General features: G+C 36.6%; 1 protein-coding gene across 1 annotated transcript in view; it reads left to right on the top strand.

Moving 5' to 3' along the window:
• Dcc (DCC netrin 1 receptor) overlaps positions 1 to 18,097 on the top strand; it is a 1,030,120-nt gene that overhangs the window by 642,974 nt on the left and 369,049 nt on the right. The window contains exon 7 of the mRNA XM_075968336.1: positions 68 to 188. Coding sequence (XP_075824451.1) covers positions 68 to 188 — 121 coding nt within the window. The remainder of the gene's footprint in view (positions 1 to 67; positions 189 to 18,097) is intronic.

Here is an 18,097-nt window from a genome sequence, read left to right on the forward strand (position 1 = left end):
GTTTTGTTACCTTGTGTTCATTCTGCCTTTTATAAAATATCTAATCTGCTTTTCTTTTTCTTTCTAGGGAGGAAGTAACTTAAGGATCCTTGGGGTGGTGAAGTCAGATGAAGGCTTTTATCAGTGTGTGGCTGAAAACGAGGCTGGCAATGCCCAAAGTAGTGCCCAGCTGATTGTCCCCAAACCTGGTAAGACATGGGACTTAGAGTCATAATTGTGTTTGGCTTTCTTGCAAAATTCACGTAGTTTCCTGTGGCTCAAATTCAGGATGAAATTATTTATATAATCAGGGTAGACAATTGTGTATTCATGATATATCCCTTCTAAGAATTTTTATTGGATCTGTCTATCTTATTCCTCTACCTGTCACATATATAAAATGAAATCTGAACCCTATGAACACTAGGACTTCTACTTTCAAGACAACAGATTATTATTGTTTGTTTATTTTTGGCCAACTTTTGTTCCCAATATTTTGTGTAAAATATATTTAGTATCTACTACTGTAGAAAGCTTATGTGTTTTACATGCAAATTTGGTTTTGTGTACATATACACACATGTATACATGTGTACATAAGCTAATGCATGAATATTTACATTATTCTTGCATCTATGTAAGTTGCAGGAAAGGAGTTGGTACATCCTCCTAGTATCCATTAGAACTAAGCAGAGGCCGAAGACCATCCCTAAAAGCTTCCCACAAGACTCAAGTATTGCCTGAAGTTTTGAAATATGTCTAACTTTGTTTTTGTGGGCTTTTTTCTTTCTTCAGATATTTCGGTATATAGATACAAGAGATACAGAGAGCTAGAGACAGGGGATGGGAATTTGGAATGATGGAAACTTGAAAAATGAAAAAGATGATGTGTATTCTGGCTGGAAACAATCTGGTGCTGTTTACAATGCAGAGATGAAAAGAAGAATCTATAGAGAAACGGGACTACATTTGTACTCTTGAAATGAGTAAGGGTTAATCAAAGCTGAGGCTTTCTTGGTAAAAACCCATCCCAAAAGGTCCTTTCCTCTACCAAATGAGAGAGACACAGTCAAGAGTGAAGTTAAGCCAGAAGCTAAGGCAGAGATTAGTGCCACGCACCGCGCCCCCACAGAGTGTCTGTGCTCTGTGTGCTGGCACCCAGTTACCGAGCTTCAGGCAAGGGAGCTGGAGTTTAAAATACAAAGACACACACAGACAGAGAAACAACGACATGAGTCATCCTTGAATTCCCCAGGAATGCCCCCTTTATTGTGTTCAGGGGTTGGTTATATAGAGATAGGCACGCCCCAGCCAAACCCACCAGAAACCATTCTCCTGCCATTAGGAACTCCTGAAGGTCTCGTGCTCAGAACAGCTGTAGGCACTCATATCAGGGGATTATAAAAAAGTCAGGATCTGGGGTCTCACTGCTCCCAACAGCTAGGACCTCTTATAAAGATGCCAATGAAGGAGGGCTCTGAGAAAAACAAATGACTGCTCTCCAAAGTATGTGCACTCATGTGTTCCTTGATGGTGGACTTTGAAGAGCATATATTGAAAATAAAAATAAGAAGCAGACTTTGCTCCATCACAGCAAGAACTTTCTTCCCTCTCTGACCCTATGGAAGCTCCAAGAAGAGGTCAAAATCAAAGGCAAGGGGTTAAAACCACAGGTGCCATTAGGGAGACACTGTTGCTTGTTTCCAGTCACAGAACTACTCAGGATCAGAGCACAGACAATAAACTTACCATTACTTTCGTGTTTGATTAAGAATGCATTAAAATATACGTGTGTTTTCAAGTGTGTGTCTGTGCTTGCTTGTGGTTTGTGTTTATTTTTAAGTTCTTTATTTTATAAGATTAATTTGTTCGCTTGATTCTAAATATCCAATGATAATTTTTTTTAATGTTTTAAGATAATTCAAGGGCTAGGTGATTGACCTGTTATTCAAATACCAAGAAGACATCTCTGATAGGATGGTTATAACAATGGAGACTGTGAGAAAAATTAAGGTGCTTTCATTTAATTCCCCATAATTCTGCTCACCCAATACACCAATTGTAAACATTGGATTGTGCACATTCCTGAAAGCTCTCTTTTAACAGATGCTGGTCTTGTATTGTATGTAATCTGCTTAGATCCTGGTTCATTTGGGTATAGGAGTTTGTAAAGGCCTCCTTTCCAGTAATGTTATTTGTCTCTGAATTAAAGTCATCTTAGGGTGATTGTTATGAGCTGGGTATAGATTATTGTCGGGGATATTTTGGCGAAACATCTTCTACATTTTTCGCTGAATTTAAAAGAATTGGTAGGAAATGTAAACAGAAATCCCAAAACATGAAAGACTATTACTATGACTCTCTTACACTCCCACCATAAGTGATGGATTGCTTTTTCCTGGTTATTTAATCTAGTCTTCAAATAATGTCACTCTAATTCCTCAGAGATGCAGTGTGGGCTGTTTGCACAGATGGTGTAGAGTCCAGCTATAAATATAAATTAAGCAATGAGGTTGACCATGGTGTGAAGAACATAGCCCTATTTAAATTTAAACAATAAATGGTCAACATACATTTTGAGACACATTGTGGCCCTGCACAGCCCAGCTGTTCAGCTTTGCAGTGCCCATAGTCTTATGACTGACAGTTACTCTTGGCAACCATAGCAATCTGCTTCTCCCTGAAATGAAGACAATGACCTGTTCAACACAGTATCCATTTACAAAACCTCATGAAGCTTGCCTAGTCTTTTACCTATAGTTATCTGATTTTGTCCATCTTGAATAATTAGTGACTTGGGTGTTGAAGTAACATAATAAGTAAGAAGTTGATGATGCACTTTTCATTTCAGAAAACAAATGTGGGGGAGAATTATTGAAAATATGTGTATTGCAAAAGATGAAACGTGCACATGATTTTTATTAAATAGCTGGATGTCCACTAAATACCCAGTGGGTAGCATTTTAGAAATCGCTGTAGTGTAGGATGCTCCATCAATAAGGGTATGTGGCTGATATGGTCACAATACATGCATGGTGCCGACTGCATGATTTCTACCTATCAGACAACTTTCCATGGGCAGGGGATAGCCCCTTTACATTTAAGTGTGTAAGGAATACCAGGATCATTGCACAAACAGTGTCACATATAAATTAAAGCAGTTTAGCTTCTTTCTTTACAGCACCTTAAGAGCTTAATAGTCTCTTTTCAGAACTGATGGAGGAGTTGTATTTCTGGTCTTGATGTTCATATCAGTTAGTATTTTGGAGGTGGGGAGAGTGCAAAGGAAGTTGATAAGAAGCATTTTCTCCAAGTGAAAGAGAATAGAGGTCCAGTTCCAAACTTAGCAAATAAACCATTCCCCCAAGATGAGTAAGTGCCTTCAAAATAAAACAATTTTGTTCAATAGCTAGATAGCACATACATTAACAGGAACAGGATCTTCCTTATATTGTTGATCTTGGTAAATTATAATCCAGCTGACCCCTGAGTCACCATCTACTAAACTGGAATGAGTATGAGCATTATATGACGAACTCTATATAAAGCTATTGGGTGTAATGTTAATAATTATTCTGGGCCAGAGAGATGGGAAATGGGGAGGAGAGAGCATAAAATGATAAATGTATTAGTTACTTCTAGTTACTTATTATGATTCTAGCTTCTGGGATGCACTCAGTTTCTTCAGAGTGCCCTCAGTAATTCAGTGGAAGTAACTTTCTAGTTAAGGGTTGAGGGTTGTAGGATGAATAATATACTTATCACAGAAGATTACATGATCTGAAATGTATTTAATGTGTGTGTGTGTGTGTAAGAATAGAATAAGATTATCATGGGAAGAAATGGTACACACCTCATATTCTACCTAAGATAAAAATACGATAGGAAGAATCCATGGAATCACAAATAGAACATCTTTTTAAAAGCTTTGAATGTATTGGGCAAACTATTAAAATCAAACAAAGAAGAAAGAAATACAGAATAGAGTCTATACTAATAATACATATTTTCTAATGCATGATTTATTTCTTCTCTCTCAAATATGGGTAATAATATAGAGTTTCACTGTAGTAGAGGAAATAAATTGGTTAGATATTAAGAAAAATGAGAGCCTTAACAATTACCTGTCCCCCCTTGGAAAGGTCACTGATTACAAATGATATTATATTTTAAACATTTTATTAAGGTAGTATATCATATAGCCTAGAATTAGCAAAAATATTTTGCCTGGTCATGAACATCAACACATAAAAATCAAAAATGTAGGGATACAAACAGACAGGAGCTCTATCTACATGAATACTGTTATAATGGCATGTCAACTTCAAGCCATGATGGTGGAAAATTCTCAATGCTGGTTTGAATTAATAATTCCACAAGCATTTTATAAAACACTGAAAAGTGTGCAATTAATTACAACACTATGAGATATGTTAGAATATATTTTTTCAGTTTAATAATGCCTACAGAGCTATATAGAGAGCCTATAACTAAAGATAGGACATGCCTTAATCATAGTAGCTCCTCATTGCCAATTAAGTTGAGTCTTTCTCTCTTAACATGAGAAGGGACTCCACAGTGTAAATGCTTAATCATAGTTAGTAGATGACCAACTTTTTCCTAGGACTCAGCAACTCAAGTTAGAAGACGATTCCCATGTACTACAAGAATGTGTTAGGAGACCAACTGCCAGACACTGTCCTCATAGAAAATACACTGTTTGTTGAAATGACAATCTTCTTCCAAGGTCTTATGTTGAGTTCAAATGAGTAAAAGTTCAACTTGGCATTATAAAATAAATTTGTATTGTGATTATACCACAGAGCACAGCATTCATTGGGAGTTGTATTTTATAAATAGTTAGAAATTAATTCTAACCAAGAAGATACAGAATCATTTTTTCAAAAAGGGCTTTTAAGTGAAATTATTAGCTTCATCATACATGGCCCTAAATGTCAATAATTAAAATTCTATGTTTTGCTTGCCTTGGTAGAAATAAATATAAGACAAAATTTGTGTTCACCATCCTCCCCCAAGTCTCCTGTTCCTGTCAGAAGTTCAGACACTCAAGTTAACTATTTTCCTAAAGGGCACATTGATTTAGCACAATTTGGCTAATGATGTTGCAGTAGTCATTGACAAGAAGATCTCACCTATCTCCCCTTCCCAGGGATGGAAACAAGAGGGATCCACTCTGTCAAGCTGGAGGCCAGGTGGATAAGGAGAGTAATGAAAGAGATATCTTGATACATGGGAACTTTGGGGGGTTAGGGAAAAACATGGTGCCAGGGAAACTCCCAGGAATCCAGAAGGATGACCCCAACTAAGACTCCTAGCAATAGTGGAGAGGGAACTTGACCTGACCTTCTCCTGTATTCAGATTGGTGACAACCATAGCTGTCATCTGAGAGCCTCCATCCAGTAGCTGTTGGAAGCAGATACAGAGATCCACAGCTAAGCACTGGGTTAAGCTCCCAGAGGGAGTCCAGTTGAAGAGAGGGAGGGGCAATTGTGTGAGCAAGTAGAGTCAAGATCATGACTGGGAACCCCAGAGAGACAGCTGACCTGAGCTAGTGGGAGTTCAGTGACTCTGATCCGATGGATAGGAAGCCTACATAAAACTCATCCCTATATGCTCTGCACGTGAATGACAGCTGTTCAGCTTGGTCTGCTTGTGGGGCCCCTAGCAGTGGGATCAAGACCTGCCCCTGGCACAAGAACTGGCTCTTTGGAACCTATTCCACAAGCTGGAAAGTCTTGTCCAGTCTTGATGCATGGGGAGGAGCTTGGCCTTGCTTCAACTTAATATGCTCTGCTTTATTGACTACCATGGGAGGCCTGGCCCCTTCTGAAGTGAGGAGAGGGAAGAGGGTGGGGGAGAGTGGGGAGATAGATGGAAGATGAAGAAGGGATTGGGAAGAGAGATAGGAGGGGAAATTGTGGTTAGTAAGTAGAACAAGTGATAAAGTAATAAAAAGAAAAAGAAAGAAAAGAAAAAGAAACTTGTGCATATGAATCCTCTCCACTCTTATTTGGCTTACTTCTGCTCAGCTGGAAACACAGAGAAGGCCTAAACTTTAATAAACAGATTCTTAGGTGATCGTCAAAGCTTTCCAAGGCTCCGTCTCCTCAGTTATAAACTGCTCCATGAGAATTAATTCAAAATGTTAATGAAGGGCCTAAGAAGATGGCTCCGTTCATAGAACACTTTCCTCAGAATTATGGAGACCAGAGTTTGGATGTCCAAAAGCCACACAAAAATTAGCAAGCAAACAAATCAATCAAAACATATGTACTAAGAGACATTTATCATCTCAGTGATGACAACCAGACTGGGCAGAGACATAGTTGGTGAAGTTCCAGGTCAGTCAGAAATCCAATGTCAAAGTAAAGGGAAAGGAGTCTGAGTAACGACACTAAGATTGTCCTCTACTTTGACTGAATCACACATATGCAGATGTGTGTACCTTCATCTCACATAGACACAGACCCACACAAAGGGTTTTGAATAATAGTGTATTTTAAAGGAACTGTAGGCTGTAAGTTGCTACAAAAACATTGACTACTGAATCCATCATTTTCTTTAGTATCAAGAAAAAATAAGTACTTATCTGGATGGATAAAATCAAAGTTTTATTCCACTATCTTCTACCTTCCAAGGATATAATTAATGAACAAATATTTTAATACTAATGCTCACTTAACCTGAAGATATATAGCTCAGTTATCAAAGTTATTACAAAGAACAATAATGTGACTAGCAGTGTAAAGATTTTCAGGATAGTTAGCCATATCACTTTAATAACACTCGTCCAATTCTCCTTAACAAATAGGGACTTCTCAACAAATAAAAGATTTTCATTTACCTTGTCCTTCATTCTGCATGGGCCTCAAACAAGGAGCCAATCCTGTGCTAATCAAGAGGATATGGCTGTATGGCAGACTTTGACATTAGAAATGAATTCTGAAATGATGGGAGTGCGTTGAGATCAGCAATAACTGTAAACCATACAACCTTGAAAATGTGATAGACTCATAAATATTGATTGCATCATATTCTGGTGGTAAACATGCCAAAGGAATGCTATAATCTCATGGAGTTCTTAAAACTCTAAGGATTGGAGAGTGAGAGAAAATGTTGATTTTTCCATCAAAGACAAATGTTTTATGTTTATTTTATTTTTATTTTTTACTGGTAAAAATCACTCTTTTTTACAGAGCTGTGTCTATGTATAACACACATATATGTATTGTGTGTGTATATATATATACATATGTTATCTCTTATTTATTATAAAATATTTTAAATAATAAATAAAATGTATAAATCCACATATAATTTGATAGCAAAAATACCAAAATATTCTAGATAAAATTTTTATTAATTTTAAATTATTTAAGATTATAATATAATTGCATCATTTTCCCCTTCCCTTTCCATGCTTCAAGCACTTACATATATATACCTCTCCTCACTCCTTTTCAAATCCGTGGTTTCATATAATGGAATTAACCATGGGTACATATATATGTGTATATACACCCAAATACATAAGTATAACCTGCTCAATCTGTATAATGTTACTTAGATGTATGTTTTCAGGGCTGACCTTTTGGACTAGATAACTAATTGATGTGCTCTTACCCAAGGCAAACTATTTCTCCTGCTCTCAGTATTCCTTGGTTGCCTGCTGTTCTTTGTCTGTGTTCACAAGTCTATTGTAGTCCTTATTCATCTCATGTTTGTGCAGTCATGATGGTTAATGCTTCTTCTTTGGATATTTCTAGGAGACACAAACTCATGGCAAACTCCCTGATCCTTTTGTATTTTATGGTCTTTCTTACCCCTTCTTCCACAATAGTTCTCAAGCCTTAGGTTCGGGAATTGTGTTAGAGATGTGTCCTTGGAACTGGGCTCAGCAACTCCACATTTTGATTGGCTGTGGTTTTCTGTAATGGTCTCCATCTGTTACATTTAGAAATTTCCTTGATGACAGCTTAAGACTACACTAATATTGAGTATAAGGAAAACTATTTAGAATACAATTAGGATCATGCTGGCTAAGGAAGTAATTTTGTAGATTCACTTTAAAGATCCATGACTTCACAAGACATGGGTAATTGACTTGGGTGCTGGTACCAGACACGGTTTCCCTCTTGTTAGATGGATCTTATATCCAATGGAGAGATGTTGGGTTCCAAGCAAATTATGTGTGCCGCTATTCAACCCTGAGGGTCATCATTCTGACTTGTAAATGTCATGAACTTGAAGAGATGTTGGTTTGCTCCCCTCTTTCATAACATGTTCAGGGTCTTCTGGTACCATGAAAGCTAGTCCTCCATGAGGGAGCATTTGGTACAGTTTCCTCCCAGTGTCCTGAGCCCAGGATGGTAAAAGAGGAGCTTACCTTCCACCTCTGAGTACAAATGAGAGCAATAGCAATAATCCTTGGGTTTTCCGAGTTTCTTTGAAAACCCTGATCAACAACTCAAAAGAGTGCTTCTTGGGTCTCATTTTGGATTTTTATTTGGTTTTTGAAGGAAGCATAGTCATCTCAGAAGAGAAAATTTGATTGAAATTATATGCGTTAATAAGACAATTTCTTATGACTTTCTGGGTATCCTTACTGTTATTTTACCCTCTTTCTTCTGTATTTATCACCTTTTTCCTCTGTAAACAGCTTTCTGTGTTTCCAGTTTCTCTATCAGATCCCTTGTACCTTGCTATTTCCTCTCTATTGCTCCCCACAACTCTACTCCAGCAATGGCCAGTTTTTATTTTTTCTGATTTCTGAAATTTATGTAAGAAATGTGAATATTTGGAGCTAGAAACCTCAGAAGAAAAATTGTGTAGTGTTTGTTTATCTGGATGTGGGTTAATTGACTCAGTTTGTTCTTTTCTATTTCCATTCTTTTACCTGAAAAATTCATGATACTTTTTCTCCTCTACAGCTGAATAGTAACCCATGTTGTGTATGAAACACATTTTCATTATCTATTCATCATTTGAAGATTATTTAGGTTGTTTCCATTTTCTAGCTAGTGTGAATAGCAATGAAAATGGCTGGGCAACTGTATGTCTTCATGTTTATTCCTATTTTCACCCATTTGACTTAAGCAATTGTTCTTTGCAAGGTGGTATTGCCAGAAATGACAAGGCACCAGCAAGAGCTTAAAGTTAAATGATGGTAACAGTCCTTCTCTGAGAATAAGAGCTTCTAAATCAGTAGAGCCTGTACACAGTTTGCAGGAACCAGAAATAGATTCCTTAAGTAGGTCAGCTAGTGATGGTGAACAGGCCAAAAACTATCTCAGCCTCTCACAACTACTCATTATAACTGCTGAGGACATGGCAACAAATACCGGTCATTGAATTAGAGAATTTACTATTGTCCAGTGAAAGCTACCCAATCATTTTAGAATATTATCTATAATTCACTCCCTCAAATATAACCTACATGTTCTGCTTTGTATATATATAGCCAGCAGCATTTCCATGGCTGAATAGAATCACCAGATCCCATTGTCATGTATTCACACCCACAGCTTTCCTTACAAAATAAGTGACTTGGGATTTTGCAGAGTTATTAGAAATCTGAAGTATTTTAATAACTCTGAGACACATGTGCAAACTAAATCCTTGAGTGTCTAGTCTAGTCCATGAATATCTTATACTTCTAGAGGGGATGGAATCCAAACCTTCCACCAAGAGTCTAGCTGGTGCTCAAATGATGTTTATTAGGAGCTTAACTTTTGTCTTTGTTCCTACTCAATCATGTGTTCAGCAATTACAGTAGCTTCAAGGAGCAGGAGCCTATGCTGATGGGTCAAGTAGAGTCTTCCTCTTGGCTGTCTTGTGCTCTTCATTTGCACCTCTGATATGCTACCATTGGGAGGGGAGATTGAGTGATCAACCAGCTGGTTTTCCTACACTTCATGATTACTTCCTTAGCATCTTTTCTGTGAAGGATGTGATTTATTTTGACCTAAACTTCAATGCTCTTTTCACTTGCTGTGTAATTCCCTAAGCCCATTTGCAGGCCTCTTCCCCCAAATGTCTGTGTTTCTGATCTTCAAATCACTCCTCTTTTCAATCCGTAACAAATCAACTAAACTATAACACTGTGTGTGTGTGTGTGTGTGTGTGTGTGTGCATGCGTGTGCATGCATGTGCATGTGTGTGTGTCAGAGAGAGAGAGATGTATAAATGTGTGTATATGTAGTTTTAGCTTGGATCATTTCTAGCTTTTTGCATGTTAAAATGTTCTTCTCCATGGGAAATGTCTCCCCTTCGGTGCATTTCTATGTAAGGCTTTAGTGTAAGAATTATATACCATCATACTCAGACAGTTAAACTTGTTCATTGCCTCCTGAGTCTCATTCCCGATATGTTAGAATTGAGAAAGAAAATTCGTCTTGTGCAATAGTGTTTAAAAGTCAGTATGAATGGACTTCCGGAAGTATATGTTCTTGCCCTGCTTGTTCTTGGCATAATATATTTAGGTTATCACAATGATGAAGGTCCCTTGACCTGGTGACTTATTTAGGCTTATTAGATATAGCTAGTGCTGTTCATGATAACCACTTCCAGCCACTTAATCAGTTATTCTCCCATGGCTGGCTATCTGGTTTCCTCTAACACACTTCAATATTCTCCAAAAGCAATTTTATCAATGGCATTTATACCTCTCATAGAAATGATCTGACTTTGCTAAAGAATGCTGTGTGGTTTTGTTTATGATTTTCTTACTGGGGCTTGCCATGATCTTTACACAAATGCCTTCATCCCTACATTATAAATATTATAGAATCCAAAAGGCAATGCGACACAAATGTCAGGGATGCTAACAACACAGGCTGGACTGCCCAAGACAGCCTTTGAAATTACATGGGAAACCATCGCAAAAGGCATATATTGCCTTAAAATCCCAAATGCCTAACCCATAGATAATTCTATTAGCTTTATGGACAAGTGATGTACATGTCTTTTTTCTTACTTGTAGGGTATATACCATGATATTTCTCAAAATATATTACCCCTGAATATTTGCTTTTACAATGGGCCATATACACCATCTTTACTGATTTTATCGCCTACCCACTAGGCATGTGATTTTGACCAGTGCATCCCATGAAGTTGTCATTTCTTTCTCTGTTGACCTGACTAAAATGATGTTACCAGTATAATGGCTTAGTAAAGTAGATTACAAAGTAAGTGGATTGTCCAGGTCCCTTTGGACTATGTCAAGACAGAACATAGTAGTGCTAGCTGAACCCTGGGGCATGATTGTAATGAATAGCGTTTATCCATCCCAGTAAATGAGAATGTTTGGTTATACTTTCTTATAAGGCTGAAAATGCACATCACTGTGGTTAAACATGTTTCACTGGAGGTTATGTTAATTTTCTGTAGATGAAGACATGGCTTCTGACACAGAAAACATAATATGAACAACATTTAGCTAAGTTTGTGGTTGTTCACTGCTATGGGCTCTTACTAGCTTTTAATGACAAGATTGTTGAATTATATTAGACTATGATAGAAAATACCATTATGTAGAATGTTCTGAGATGCAGTATTGTTTGTGATTTTTCCAACATTTGTTATGATGTGGTAATAAGTGTAATGAAAATTGCAATGAAGAGATATAAATACACCACAGGATAAATGTGTTATCCATAAATTTTGGAATAAAATTTTTAGTAGAATATACCTTTCATAAAATATATCTCAACTCACAAGTCAATGGAGATGCACAGAAATATTTTAATCAAAAATTATGTTACTTTTCAAAATTTTAAAGTTAAAGTATGTACTTAAAAATAATATTAGACAAGCAACAAGAAAAGCTAAAACATATATTTTGATATGTACTTGTGATGCTACCTTTGACATTGTTTCCTAAGCTCATCAGAATATTGTCTGCTCATTCAAGTACTTAAAATGTCTTAGTGGATAAGATTTTTGATTAGAATGTTTTAATCTGAAGAATAGTTTAAAAACACATATGATATTAATTTATGAACAAGCACATGCCAACATTTATAACCTGTTCTACTTAGGAAAGAGATCAGCACAAAGAAAACAGAAAACAAGAAAGAAAGTAGCAATCTGAAGAACCATCTTCTTAGTAACTTCTTGCTCTAATCTTAGAAACATAGTTATGCTCATCATTAGGATAATATGCCTAGAATATAAAACTGTTTTCATTTCATAGACTGAAAAAATTCAGATAGCATCCCTAATACTGAGGATCTAGGAGTAGTGCATTCATGTTTGACAATGATTGAACCTTATCTTGAGTATGCCAAGTGCTAGGTTCTATGTTAAATCTGGAACTCTTAGAAACATAGCAAATATTGATTCATCCCATAAGACAAGGGAGGATCTATGGTCAAGCTTTGTGGAAGAGGTTGGTCCCTGAGAAATGAGCCAAAAGCCTAAGGAGACATCATTTTGAAGGAATCTACCTGACTTGTCAGCCCACACTCTCAGCTACTGTACCATGACTGACAATCCACATTCTGTCCACATAGCAGTCTGCTTAAATAAATGGGTAAAGATTGGGAAGTGTCAGATTTGTTTGGGAATATGGGATAAAGGAGAAGATTGAAATTATTATGATTTTCTAAGAAACTGCCATCCAAATGATGTCTATCTAGATTAACACTGTGTCAGAGGCCGTAAACTAAACGCAGACTAGGAACGGAATAAATTGGGAAGTGTTAGAGGAAAACACCATTTGTGTTGGAGATTCTTGTCCTGTGAGACGAGTCACCACCATTTCCACCAGAGCAGCTATAACTGCTTATGATCATAACTACTGTTAAGAGGCTCTCTTGACCCCAGCCCGTCTTGAGAAACCTGTTGAAAGCCATTCCTAGAAAGTGCAGGGGGGGAGGGTAATTGGATTCTCACATGAGATTCTGCACCACTCCCCTAGCACCTACTAGACAACTGAATGTGATACTTCTGTAATTGCACAGGACCTGTGGCCTCAGGAGGGGCTAGAGTATCCAGATGGTAGACAATTCATTGAGATGTAGACTCCTCTTGTCAAACTATGGGGAAGGTCTTAACCATGCTGGATGAGCCTTGTGATACAACTGCCATGGAATCACCATGTTCTGTAATCACCATTCTCTTTTCTGGTTTTCAAATACTTAAGAAAAGTATATTTCCAAAGCTGGGCTACAGATTAGACATGGAAGATTCTTTTTAAGGAAAGTTTAATTATTTCAGCTAATTATTCTTCAAGTCCAACAGAGCCCATGTTGATTTTGCTGTTTTGTTTGTTGTTGATGGTAGAATGGCAAGGCTCCTATCATATTAAGACTCTCTTTTACTCACTGTTTTATTTTGTTCCCAGCTTGAAGTGAATCACTAAGAGTCACAAAATGAGTTTTTACAAAAGAAAATAGGAAGTTGCTTTTCTTCTGTGTATGTTACTTTGTTCTCTTTAATCTTTCCAGTCCCACAAAAAATAATCATAATACTTAGTAAATAAGTCTAAAGTTATATAGCATATTGATGGCTTATATGTGAATGATAACTGTGTTTCTAGGTATATTCTTTTAAAGATTACTTAATTTTTACTTTTAAAATTATTTTTTTATCTTTTGAGATGGTAATAAATTTATATCCTTCCCCATTTCATTTCCTCTATATAAACCATCCCATATATCTATCCCCTTTGCTTTCTTTCAAATACATGGACCGTTATTTCATGAATTCCAATACATAGGTGAAGCCTGATAAGTTTCATGGCTGACTATTTGGTCTCAATATTTAGCCAATCCATGCGCTCTTCCTTGGGGATGAGAATATTTCCTGTTTTTAATATTCATATAGCTACTTGAGCAGAATGGAAGACTTCTAAAGTGCCTTTGCTTATTTTTTTAAGTCCACTTCAGTGTATCTATTGTTGTTCCCCTTGTTCAACTCTTGTTAAAGTTATGCCATTGTTAGATGCATTAGTGGTGGCAGGAAATGAAACTAGAAAGAAGAAAAGCAGTTAATAAGATATACTTTCAATAGTCTATTGTCGGGCACTTATAAGGCCATTTACTACAACTACACACACACACACACACACACACACACACACACACACAAGCAGCTATAGTTGGAATGATTGGGAAATTTCTATAACTATGAGTTCCTAGGTATATTGAGTAGGTGGTTGATGTTACAGACACTAGGTAAGAAGAAATAAACACTAAGAATATCTTCAGTTCATCTTGATGACAGAGCCAGCATTGGGAGCTCTTCCTAGGCTATCACATCTGCATTTTCAGCATCTTCAGATGGTCTGACAATGGCAGACTTTCTGTGATTCATGAAAATCATAGAAACACAAATAATTTAATTGATAATCCTAGGTGTAAATTATGATATAATAAATATGATTTAATAGAAGTAAATATTTAAAGAATCAAACAGCTTGTAATTGGAAATTTGCCAGTGGAAACAGACAAAATTGAGAAGCAAACTGGAAATAAAATGTATTTTTTTTCTGTGTGTATTTGATAGACTGGAAAAATAAAAGTGAATGTAGAAGATTTTGCAGTATCCCGGGAGAATAGATATGGGCTGGACTGGGATGAGTGACAACTCTGCTCCTGTATAGAAAGAAGGATTCCAAGAATAGCATGAAGGAAGAAGTGGTTAGAAGTTTGCATCTGAATTAAAAAGGAGCATTTGATGCTGACTGGGAATGCTGTATGCTGTTGGCTTTACTGATGGTAATGAAAAGCTTAAGGGAGCCCGTGACAGGGTTTTATTATGCATCTCTCATTCCTTGATAGAATATAAGTGGGTCATTCTCCTTCTGATGAAATGATTCCTTTTTTGCTGGACACATTTTACTCTGCTTTGAGGAATGGCCTCATTGTACTGCCATCATGGAACAGCAAGTTAAAGGATTACACATTAACATAAAATAGCTGTGAGTGCTATCAGGGGTGGGCTGGAACATATTGATTTGATTAGCTTCAAATGTCTGAAGGTAAGAATGGTTACGTCTTTTTCTTCTCTCTCCATCTCTCCTTCTGTCGGTAGCCGGCACTGAGAAATAAACTAGAAATGGAAGGATTAACTTTGGCTTTCAGAAACCTAGAAATAAAATCCATTTAGCTCCCTTGACTATTCTTATATATGTTAAATATAGACTAAATAGTTTAATATGGATTTATGTAATGAGTTCACAAATTGATTTTGCAGTATGTTTGCTTCAGGAAATAAGCATCTGATTACTGTAGCTTGGATTACATTGTTTCTCTCTCTATGTGGTGGCATTTTGATATGTTGGATGAGTTTTCTTTAAAACGTTAAGGGCCAAGGAGAGAGCTCAGTGAGTAACAGGCCTACTGTTTAAGCATGAGGAATTGACTTAAGATCCCAGAACCTGTATAAAAGCAGAGGCACACATCTGTAATCTCCTTGCTGGGTAGCAGAAATGGGCAGGTCTCTAGGGTTCACTGGCCTTCCCATTTAGATAAAAGGGTGAGCTTCAAGTGCAGTAGGAGTTCCTATCTTAAATATAGCAGGCAGGGCAATAAGGAATATACCTTGTTCCTATCCACATGTATGTATACAGGCATATACCACACGTACACCTAAACACCTAAAATTGTTAAGAAAGCTCACCACTGATGATTTTAACATCAAAATACTTTTTATAATGTAGAACTCAAAAGTAAAAGGGATCAGTGATCTAAAAGCTTCGACTATGAAGGAGAAGAGATAATACCGGTTGGCAAAGTCAATGGCTTATCTGAATGATAGGGTTAAATAGACACCTACCAGTCCCTTTAATCTGAGAACTTCCCTTTCTCCTTCCTCTTGTTGAAGAAACTTTTAAGCATATTTATTGTTTGAGCTAAATTATAGACAGTAAATTTTTTAAATAAGAATCCTTGCAAATTTGAAGGGGAATACAAAGATTCTATCCATCTAGAGAGCCTCTTTCCCTTTCTCCTAAGGCTAAGAGACACTCAATTATAATTGGCAATGAAATACACGTGGCAGTGTCAGCAGGTCACGCAAGGAATGACAACCAAGATTTGTGAACTGTAATGTCTTTTGCTGCTAGACAATCCAACTGTCTCTTCAGATTGCTTTCATTCCTTTTGAATCTTAAAGACTTGGATGAATGTAGTGTCAGGGATGGTTGGTATACAAGGTCTACTTTTTAGAACTCAGTCCAGTATCTTTAAAACACTATAAACATAGAAGTCCTAGGTCTGAAGAATGGTAGTTTCCAATCTCAGAATACTTCAACTAAAATCTGTCTTTGTCAAAAGATAACACATTGATGCCCATAGAGCAAATATACAAATTTTATATGAGTCAGAATTTCAGTAGGAGCTTGAATTGTATTCCCCATATCCAGTCCTTACCAATATTTGGAATGCATAGGTTTTATGTATCTTTAATATCATTTAACTTTTAATATAAAAATGCAAATATAATCAGCAATCTTTGAAAATAAATTGACTCACTCATAAGCACAATAACAAAAACCGTTATCTTGTTATAACTGAATTTTGCCGTATTATTAATAACTTATCAAAGAGATGAATAGTTAACTTTTCAAAGATATCTTTTTTCTGAACAGATTAAGGTATCTTTTTTTCTGAATAGATTTATACCTCGTTATCATTAGCTTCTACTGCTGTAGAAAAGATTGCTTTCCCTGTTACAAAGTTGAGGAGTATCATACTTCAGGACAATAACTGAATCAGAAAGCCCAGAATTCAGATAAAGGTAGGGAGCATTTTTAACAGTTCTTAGTTCAGTGACAAACCATTAGGCAGCATGTTGGACAAATGCAACTTGAAGCTTTATATATTAAACTAGTTGTGGCAAACATCTTGCTTAAAGTCCACTCACCAGACCTTGTTTTGGAACACTTACAAGTATCCTTACTTACTGGCAATTTACCTGCTTTCAGTTGCTGTCTCTGGTTTTCTAGTGCAGTTAGTTAACTCTTAGTATCTGTCTTCCTCACACCTTATGATACCTCCATTTCCTCACACCCGCTGTTTTGTTTGTACTGTTTTTTTTTTAATTCTTCAGCTCTAACTCACTCTGTATCCAATAGGCATGCCTGTCCTTGTGTACCTTGCCACTTCTTACCTTTATTCTGTAGCAGTTCCATGGTACCTGCTCTTTCTTTACTGTTTCTTCTAATTTTCCTTAGAGTATATGAAACAAAATAAACAGGAAAATAACAACTAAGAGAACAACTTGTTCTCTGTTATTTTTTTTTCTCATACAGTTTTCTGCTCAGAAACATTTTTTTTAAAAAAAAAAATGTTCTTCAGTGTGCCAAAGAACAATGAAAACCGATGTGCTGCAAATGGCATACTGATCACTGTGGGTGGGATACACACATAAAAGTTTCATGTTTTTGCTATTTCAAGAATTTTCTGGGATTCAGATATCCTGGTCAACACTTAGCTTCTGAAATGTGAAATTCTTGCTATGTAAAGTATGTCTAAGATGTGGCTTGGATTTATTCCTGTGAATAAAAATAAATTTTTAAAAGATATGCTATGTCTTGAGTTCATTAATCTGACATTTTCTGTAATTAATGAGAATGCAGGAAACTGCAAAAGTTAAAGTATATCATTTGTAGGACTTTCATTGCCCAGTAGCTATGAGTAATATTCCCCAAGAGGTTTCACATGGTATTAAAGGGATGGTTCTCTTGTAATTCTTAGTCTAAGGAGAACAAAACTGTAATAGACAGTTGAAAGCCTATTTTTTGGTGTCTTTGGTAGTTTTGTTAACTTGACACAAACTAGAGTCATCTAGGAAGAGAACACCTCAGTTGTAGAATTATCCTTATCAGATTGGCCTATGGACATATCTACGGAGCATTTTTTGCATAATCATTAATGTTGGGGGACATAGACCATTATAGGTGGTTCTGCCACTGGGAAGGTCATCTTGGGTTCTGTAATACAGCATGCTGACAAAGTCCCTGGGGATATCCAATACAAGGCATTCCTCTATGGTTTTAGCTTTAGACCTGGTTGGTTAGCTTCTAGGTTCCTGCCTTGGCTTCCTTCAGTGATAGACTCAATATATAGCCAAATAAAGCTTTTCCTC

The sequence above is a fragment of the Microtus pennsylvanicus genome, chromosome 4, assembly GCF_037038515.1.
Source record: "Microtus pennsylvanicus isolate mMicPen1 chromosome 4, mMicPen1.hap1, whole genome shotgun sequence".
In the NCBI taxonomy this organism is placed as follows: domain Eukaryota; kingdom Metazoa; phylum Chordata; class Mammalia; order Rodentia; family Cricetidae; genus Microtus; species Microtus pennsylvanicus.